The sequence below is a fragment of the Nicotiana attenuata genome, chromosome 4, assembly GCF_001879085.1.
Source record: "Nicotiana attenuata strain UT chromosome 4, NIATTr2, whole genome shotgun sequence".
NCBI classification, from domain to species: domain Eukaryota; kingdom Viridiplantae; phylum Streptophyta; class Magnoliopsida; order Solanales; family Solanaceae; genus Nicotiana; species Nicotiana attenuata.
Genome location: NC_031992.1, coordinates 10,648,109 through 10,656,993, shown reverse-complemented (window position 1 = coordinate 10,656,993; position 8,885 = coordinate 10,648,109). Strand labels below are relative to the sequence as shown.

The 8,885-nt window shown below is 34.8% G+C and overlaps 1 protein-coding gene across 1 annotated transcript; it reads left to right on the top strand.

The window, feature by feature from the left end:
• Positions 7,394–8,597, top strand: LOC109224979 (non-specific lipid-transfer protein-like 1). The gene is made up of 4 exons (XM_019389563.1): positions 7,394–7,714; positions 7,815–7,875; positions 8,083–8,185; positions 8,296–8,597. Exons 1-4 carry the CDS (start codon positions 7,583–7,585, stop codon positions 8,375–8,377), a joined length of 378 nt encoding a protein of 125 aa, XP_019245108.1. The 5' UTR covers positions 7,394–7,582; the 3' UTR covers positions 8,378–8,597.

The following is an 8,885-nucleotide window of genomic DNA, read 5'->3' as shown; positions in this document are numbered from 1 at the left end:
CCTGTCTTGTTAGCTTTATGTCATATCCTGCTCAGGTTTATATGTTCGATATGTGTCTTGACCTGGCCTCGTCACTACTCTACTGAGGCTAGAGTTGATACTTACTAGGTACTACCATGGTGTACTCATACTACACTTCTGCACCTCTTTTTGTGCTGAACCAGGTACATCAGATCGAGTTGGTTTTGAGACTTGTTCTTGGTGTGGCTGGAGACTTCAAGGTACACCTGCTGGGCGTTCGCAGGCTCCAAAGTCACCTCCATAGGAGTTTGGTTAAAGCAGTTATTCCACAATTCATAATTGATGATGTTTAGACCCCAGCAACTTTTGGTTTGCATAGAGTTTCCCAGGAAACTAGAGCTCTATTAGAATCATGTACTCCACTCCATAGATAACTTCTGCATATGCTATTAACCATCTTGATAACCTTTTTTGGAATTAAAAATACCTGCGCCCAATAGGTTTGCATTTCAAACAAGACACTCTTAATAAGTTGAAGTGCCAGCATATGATAAGAACTTTGAGGTCCAGCTTCTGATTCTATCTACAATCTTCTCAATTAATGGCATGCACTGATGGATTGTGAGCTTCTTTGTGGATAGAGGAACTCCAAGGTACTTGAATGGAAGAGTACCTAGAGTTAGATGCAATTCAGCTATCATTTTTTCTTTGAACTCCAAAATCACCCCTGTTATGTATAAGGAACTCTTATCCAGGTTTGCTTTGAGCCCAGAAACAACAGAGAAGTGTTCAAATGCTTCCATCATTAGCTTCATAGAAGTTTCATCTGCCCTACAACACATCAGTAGATCATCAGCAAAGAAGATGTGAAGAACTTGTAGCCTTGCACACTTAGGGTGGAATTTGAAGTTAGGATTCTGGATGAGTGTCTTTAAAGATCTATTCAAGTATTCCATTGCCAGCACAAACAAATATGGGGACATGGGGTCTCCCTGCCGTAACCCTTTTTTGCTTCAAACCTGTTAGTTAAGCCACCATTAAGCAATAATGTGTAACTAACAGTTGTTACACGTTCCATGACTAGAGTTACCAGTTTATAGGGGATCCCAAACTTTAGCAATATTGCTTTTCAGAAACTCCATTCTACTGAGTCATATGCTTTCCTGATATCAACCTTGATCATGCATCTGGGGGAGACTGCTTTCTGAGTGTATCCCTTGATCAACTCATGTGCCATTATAACATTGTCAAGAATGTTCCTGCCTTCAATGAATGCGGATTGTGAAGGCCCTACCAACAGGTCAACAACTAATTTAAGCCTAGTTGTTAGAACCTTGGCAATGATTTTATACAGAGTAGAGCAACAGGCTATAGGCCTAAATTCCTTGACATAAGTGGGATTCTAAACCTTAGGAATCGATGTGACTGTTGTGCAGTTGATTTCTTTTAACAGTTTACCAGTCTCAAAGAATTTCAGCACTGCTTCTGTGACTTCCTTTCCAATAATTGGCCAGAATTCTCTAAAAAACTCAGCAGGATATCCATCTATGCCATGTGCCTTGTCACTATGGAGGTTTTGCACAATATGAGCTATTTCATCAGATGTTACAGGCTTTAAGAGCTGTTGTTGCTGGTTCATGGTTAGGCATGGTCCATTCCTGATTATACTGGTATCAATACCTGGTAATTCAGTGGCTGTTGTACCTAGTAGGTGCTGAAAAAACTGAGTGAACTGCAGTTGTATCTGTTTAGGCTCTGATATTTTGATGTGTTGGTCATTGTAGATGCAGGTAACTTTGTTCCTTGCTTGTATGGCTCTCATGTAAGCATGGAAATATTTGGAGTTGCAGTCACCTAGCTTGATCCATGTGGCCCTTGATTTCTGTCTCAATATTTGTTCCTGTACTGCTTCCCATTTCTCTATAAGTCCAATGTCCTTCTTTCCTCTTCAATCAGTGAGTTGTTAAAGTGGTCCTCATTAAGCTTGCCCTGCACCTCCTTCAGTGTTTCTCTCAGTTGAAATAATTTCTTATCAACTGAAGAGTGTTCCTGTTGGAGGCCTCTAGTCTACATCTCCACTAGCATTAACTTCCTCCATATTGAGTACATTGTGTAACCTTGGATCTGCTGACCCCATGTATTCTGCACCACCTCTTTATATTCTTGTAGCTTTATCACTGTAGACAGGAGTCTAAAAGGTTTTTTCACTTTTACCCTGTTAACTTCTGTGGTTATCATGATAGGTGAATGATCTGAGCAGCCTGGAAGCATGTAGATAGCTTCCACACCATTATATTGTTGAAACCAGTCAGCATTCCCAAATACCAGTCTATGTGGCTGTATATTCTGATGTTTGCATCCCTCTTGTTACTCCATGAGAATTTGCAGCCTCTCTTAGTGATTTTCCCCACCCCAATGTCATCAATACACCTTTGAAAGTCAGTTGTCTCTGCTTGATGAACTGGGATCCCATTCAGTCTATCTTCCACGTGTAGCACACTATTGAAATAACCTATTATAAGCCAAGTTCCATTTCTGTATGTTCCTCAGACTTCTCCAAAGTGAGGCTCTAGCATGAATAGTGTGCAATCCATATACAAAAGTTATATAGCTGGAAAATGATGAATTATTATCAGTGACAAAACAGTGTATCATCTGATCAGAACAATCCAATACTTTGACTTTAACATTTGCCACTTTCCATCCTATCCAGATTCTTCCATTTGGTGCATAGGTATAGTTGTCTTTGAATTTCCAATCTACACCAACCTTCCTCTGAATTGCTTTAGCACTTTGTTGTTTAACTCTTGTTTCTAGACAAGCTATTAAATCTACTTTATTCAACAACAAGAACTTTTTGAATTCTTATTGCTTGTAGGACTTATTCAGTCCTCTTATATTCCAAGAGAGAATGATCATGGAGGGTTATGATGAATAGGACTGGTTCCTTCAGCTGCATTTTGAGCTTCACCACTACTAGAAGATGCTCCTTGTTGATTATTGTTTGGTGGTCTTTCCAGTATTGTCAAGGGTGCAAATATATTCCTTCTAGCTAGCTCCTCATAGTTGATATCTCTATAGGTCTTCTTGCCAGCTGATCCTTGAATAACCACAGCTTGCTTGCCTCGATTAGTCACTTGTACCTCTACTACTAGTTCCTGTTGTTTAGGCTCCTCCTGTGGCAGAACATCAGTTTCATTATTTCCTTTGTCATTTGGCTTTGGCTTCCATTCCATTCTTGTCTTCTTCTTCCTTTTCCTTTTATGTGGTTTTAGTTCATCCTCCTGTTGTATGTCTTGTTGGAAATTACCAGTACTATGCCCAAACTTATTACAATCCATACACAGTTTTGGTTTCCACTCTTTGCTCCCAGCTACTTCCATCTGGATTCTCATTGGTTATTCCATCTGGTAGTGGCTGTTTGATATCCATTTCAGCAAGGATCCTAGCACATGAAATTCTTTCACATTGGGCTGTAAGCTTATCAGTGCAAATAGGTTTGCCTAATAGACTGGCAATTCAACCTAGGTTCTCCTCAGCCCAGCACTGAACAGGTAGCCCAGGGAGGTTAATCCATATAGGAACAATTCTCATAGACTCGTTTTGAATCTGAAAATCGGGATCCCAATCCTTCAAGACCATGGGTCTATTATTGACGGTATAAGGTCCATTTTGAACAATTTCAATTTTATCCTCCATAGATTCAAAGCGAAAAATGAAATAAACATCATCATGAAGAAATACCGCGATGTCGTCACTGAGTTCCACCCTCCATAGACGAATTTGAGCATTTCCTTGAACGAAGGGTTTCCTCCTAGGACATATCCAATAAAGGTTGTTTTCCATTTCTTACATTGTTCCTCTATCTCTTTTGGGTTCAGCTTGGCCACTTCCACTCCGTCCTTAACCACCGGAGGATAGAACTTCAGTTGCATGCCTTGTGGTTGTACTCTATTTCCTTTCACTAACTCAGCCATGGTATGCTTTGTACTCTGAGACACAGCTGAGTAGGTTAATTTCCTCGCTGCTGTCAGCAATCCTGGATCCGCTACTTGAACTTCCTCTTTCTCCGGTGGAGCTTGCATGACAGTAGGGGCACTCCCCATGCCTGGCATCCAATGTAACAGTTGAATTGGGGCCAATTTCCGGGGAATACCTATTTCAGGAGTAATCATTCGATTCCTATTATCTACTTGAAGAGGTGATTGTGTAGAGAGGGGAAGGTGATTATTCCGGTGAGTCATCGTGATCGGCGTAGGTTAACTGTCGTGCTCAACTTTCGCCAGATCCTCTCTCTCTACATTCTCTCTCCTTCCTCACACTATTTCTACCCCCTATTTCTTAGCTTAGAGACTAGGTGTCATCACGACTCCTTCGGAGGGATTTTGGGTCGTGACAATTATAGCCTGCAAACAAATATTTAAAATCATTCCCCACATAAAACATATTCCATGTTGCATCTCAAATGAAATAAGTGTAAAAATCAGAAATAGTCTGATTTATATACTTGTTAATTGAAAATTAGCTATGCTTTAAAAAATTAAGCTATTTTTTCATGTGAAAATAAAATCTGAACAACAACACCCTCAAAATTTCAAAATAATTCCAACATAATATGTCGGAGTTTGAATATTTTACATATGAGATTCTAACATAATGTACTGAAATTTATAATTTGCTAGATTTCCAATATAATATGCTAGAAATTTATATGCAAGAGTTCCATAATCCAGCATATTATGTTGGAGCTCTCCGTCTTTCCGCTAGGGCACTTTTTTCGGATTTTCTCTCTGTCTTAAATAATGGTTATGTTTTAATACCTTTGCAAATACTGGCTATTTTTTAATGACTACCCGTAAAAATGACTATGCCATGCCATTTTGACATGAAATAAGACTCTAACTGGGTCGAGAAGAATTGGGTTCAACATTAAAAATAACAACAAAGCCCAATACAAAATAAACTCGGCCCAATCCTTCTGGCCACTCAATCCAGACAATGCAGTAAATCACTGTAAATGAGAAACTTCTGTTCTGTTGGTTTGGTAGGAAGAGCTAAGACACTGGCCAACTGTTTGTTCTCTTCCTTTCCTTTAAGTAGTGTTAGAGCATACGTCATGAGTGGATAATTTGACGGAATATTAATCTTATGATCTAATATATTATATTATTTAAATGAATCTTAGTTATTACTTTATTATTTAATATAATATGTAGAAATATAACAAACTCTATACAAAATCAAATGATACACACAATATAGTAATCAAATAAATTGTGTTCCTTATTTACTCTTTATTAAATTAGCAATTACTTAGTATTATATATTTGCTAATGTTGCTTTTTATATGTTATATTAAAAGAGAAGTAATATCAAAATATTATATATATATATATATATATATATATATATATATATATATATATATATATAATATTCTTATCTTATTTATCATATCCTAGTAGTATTTTTATATTTTTTTTGTATTTTTCATTATGAAATTGACTTTATCATGTATGACTTTTCCATAATTATTTTGATATTTAAATTTATCAATAATATCTTTTACTATTATTTACTTATTAATTTTATCAAATAAATTTGTTGTACGGATAGAATCACATTATATCCATTCTCCTCTTTCTACATTAGTTTTCGTTCAACAATATTTTAATTTTTTTCATTCTAGGTGATAATTAGCTTCTTTTTTAAATAAAATTTATAAAAAAATTAAATTATGTATTATGTATGTTAATAGTTAGTTATTCTCTTTGAGTTTACAAATTTGGAATTTTGAAATTATTTTAAAATAAAAAACAATTCCCCAATTTAAATCGGTATTTTTTTTGTTTTTGTTTTTATTTTAAAATAATTTTAAAACTTTAACTTGAAATTACTCCTCAATTGGAATGGGTAGTTTTTTAATAATATTTTTATTTTTTATTATACATAATTATAAAATATCGATAGTTTATCAATTCAAATTGAGTAACCAATTAATTTAAAATTTAAAATTCAAAAGGATTTTTTAGTTAGAAATGTACTCCCTCCGTTCAAATTTATGTGAACCTGTTTGACTGGGCACGGAGCTTAAGAAAAAATGAAGACTTTTGAAACTTGTGGTCCTAAACAAATCAAAAAGGGGCCTAGAGTATTTGTGTGGTTATAAAAGGTTCTCATTAAGGGTAGAATTGTAAGTTTAAGCTAAATTATTTTCAAATTTAAAAAGTGGTCATTTTTTTTGGAACGGACAAAAAAGAAAATAGGTTCACATAAAATGGAATGGAGGGAGTAGTTTATTTTGTCTTAACAATGCTACTTGTATGGTGTTTTTTAGGGGTGTTCACGGTTCGGTTTGGTCGATTTTTGATTAAAACCAAAACCAAACCAATTTAATCGGTTTTTAAAATTTTAAAACCAAAACCAAACCAAATTAAATACAAACCATCAGTTTGATTGTTGTTGGTTTGGTTCGGTTTGGTTCGATTTTTCGGTTCTTAGTAAGCTAATGATAAGTCGATATAGTAAAACAACGCTAGACAGCAATCTGAAAATAATTTGCTAAATTTATGCTTTTTTATATATTTTTTTCAGAACTGAAAGTTTATTTACCTGTTTATATGAAAAGAATGAACAAAAAACAAATTAAAAGTTTGCTTTCTCAAGCTTTAGCCATTGTTGTCTTGCAATTTGAATTTGCTTTCTTTACTCTTGTGGTGGTTTTTTTTTTTAACTGTTCTGTTAGGCAAAAGTATGTGCGGAGGGTTAGAGAATTAGAGTCTCTTAATGAAAAGGAAATTGGTCGAGTCCCATTGTTTTGGGCTTAGACAATCTTTTAAGATATAAAAGGATAAACCAAAATTCAAAATAACAATTAAAATGCATAAAATATTTAAAATTATTTACAAAAAGATATTATATTGTATATAAATAATTATTAAATTTTGTATATCATTAGTCGCTTTGGTTCGGTTTATTTTTCGGTTTTTTAAGATAGAATCAAAATCAAACCAAATATTATCGATTTTTAAAATTTAAAATCAAAACCAATGCAAATCAGAAAAAAATATCGGTTTATTTAATCGATTTGATTCGATTTTCTGTCAAACCGTGAACACCCCTAGTGTTTTTGCCTCTCATTTTATTATATGTAGATTTATCCTTTTTTTCCTCGTTACGATTTATTTTCCTTGAAAAGGAAAAATTTGGGGCTCGTTCATTATCAGTCCCAGAAGCAGGTACCTCATGTAAATAATAACTCGCGGGTCTCAACGCAGAGAATTGCCTTTCTCTTCACACTTGGCTTCACGAAAAAGCGAGTAAGCAAAAGTTAGAAACTATAAGCGCGTAAAGCCATAATTCTTTGCAAGTACGTCATCCTAATCTCCCACGTTGAATTGCGTGTCCACACCATGACTAATCATGCACTCCTTTGCCATCTCCTCTTCGTTTGCTAACCAAAACTGCAATATTTATTTTTATCTTTTCCACCAATTTCCAAAATTGCAGCTGCCACTTTAATGCCCATTAATGATCTACTCTATATATTTCTCTTTCCCTAAGCCATAAATTTCTTGTATTTTGCTCTTGAACTTATTTGTTGCAAATAGTAGCAGTAGCTATGGCGGACAATTCCTCTCAGTTGAAATCCGATGCTATATTTGAGCAAATGAAACTTCATCTCACTACTGATGCTGGCAAGGCACTCATCAAAAATATTGGCCTCGTTTACCAAATCAACATCGCCCCTAAGGTAAATTCCCCCCTTTTCCCTAATTTTACATGCCTGTATATATAATTTTTTTATTTTCCTTAATTTGATGATTTTTTTAAAAAAAAATTTTGATATGCAGAAAATTGGATTCAATGAGAAGGTGTATGTTGTTGATCTGAAGAAAGGAGACTGTAAGGAAGGTTGGGCCTTTTTTTCTTCTTCCTTTCTATTATCGAGTATTTAAATGAAATGAATCCGAATAAATAGAAATAGTTTTAGAGGATTTATATAGTCGATTCCAGCTAATATAGAAATTGAGAGTGAAATTGTTAGCTACTTGTTACTGATCGCTTTAAATTGTATGGATCCGGGATTGAATTTGGATATTTGGTTAATTGGGAATTTAGGGCCATACGAGGGTGGGAAACCCGATGCAACCTTTTCATTTAAGGATGATGATTTTGTGAAGATTGCCACTGGAAAAATGAACCCCCAAATTGCTTTTATGAGGTATTATTATCCTTCTATTTATCCTTTTCAGTTTTTTTTCGCAACTTTTTGATCTTTTAAAGTTTCGAGCTTTTTGATAATTTGTGATTTTCGAATGGATTTTGATGCAGGGGTGCAATGAAAATTAAGGGCAGCATAAGTGCAGCACAGAAATTCACACCTGACATTTTTCCAAAGCCTTCAAAAATGTGAACAAAGCTACTACCAAAATGTCAGTAGGGACTGTTCTTTTATATTTTGTGTCACCAAAAATCAACTCATATGATAAAAAAATTATGGAGGATTTGAATTTTATTTGTCTGTTCTTAGGGTATAATTCTGTGTCCCTTTAATGATGTATTACTGGGCTTTCCATCAAGGAACTGAAATATAAATGTTCACATTTTACAGAGACTGATTATTGTGTCTTCAATTCACATTGAGCTTATATTACATAAATGATTCTGCTTTATGGTTATGTCTATCATTTTAGTTATACTGATACAAAATCTTAATTATCTGTTTTATGGTTATGTCTCCATATAGTTGGCCTAGGGATGTTCCTTAAAATACATGTTGATGTTGGTTAATCTTGATTACCTTGCTGGAATTTCAGTTTATTTTGTTGAACATTGCATCTGCTGTAGCATTCTGTTTCTTTTTGTTTATCATTCCAGTCAGATGAATTTAAATGGAAACGTGGTTGGTGAATATTCACATA

Coding starts and splice junctions, on each gene's coding strand:
- LOC109224979 (XM_019389563.1), top strand. CDS start 7,583: ATGGCGGACAATTCCTCTCAGTTGAAATCCGATGCTATATTTGAGCAA. Junction 7,876..8,082: donor GAAAGGAGACTGTAAGGAAG/GTTGGGCCTTTT, acceptor TTGGGAATTTAG/GGCCATACGAGGGTGGGAAA. Junction 8,186..8,295: donor CCCCAAATTGCTTTTATGAG/GTATTATTATCC, acceptor ATTTTGATGCAG/GGGTGCAATGAAAATTAAGG.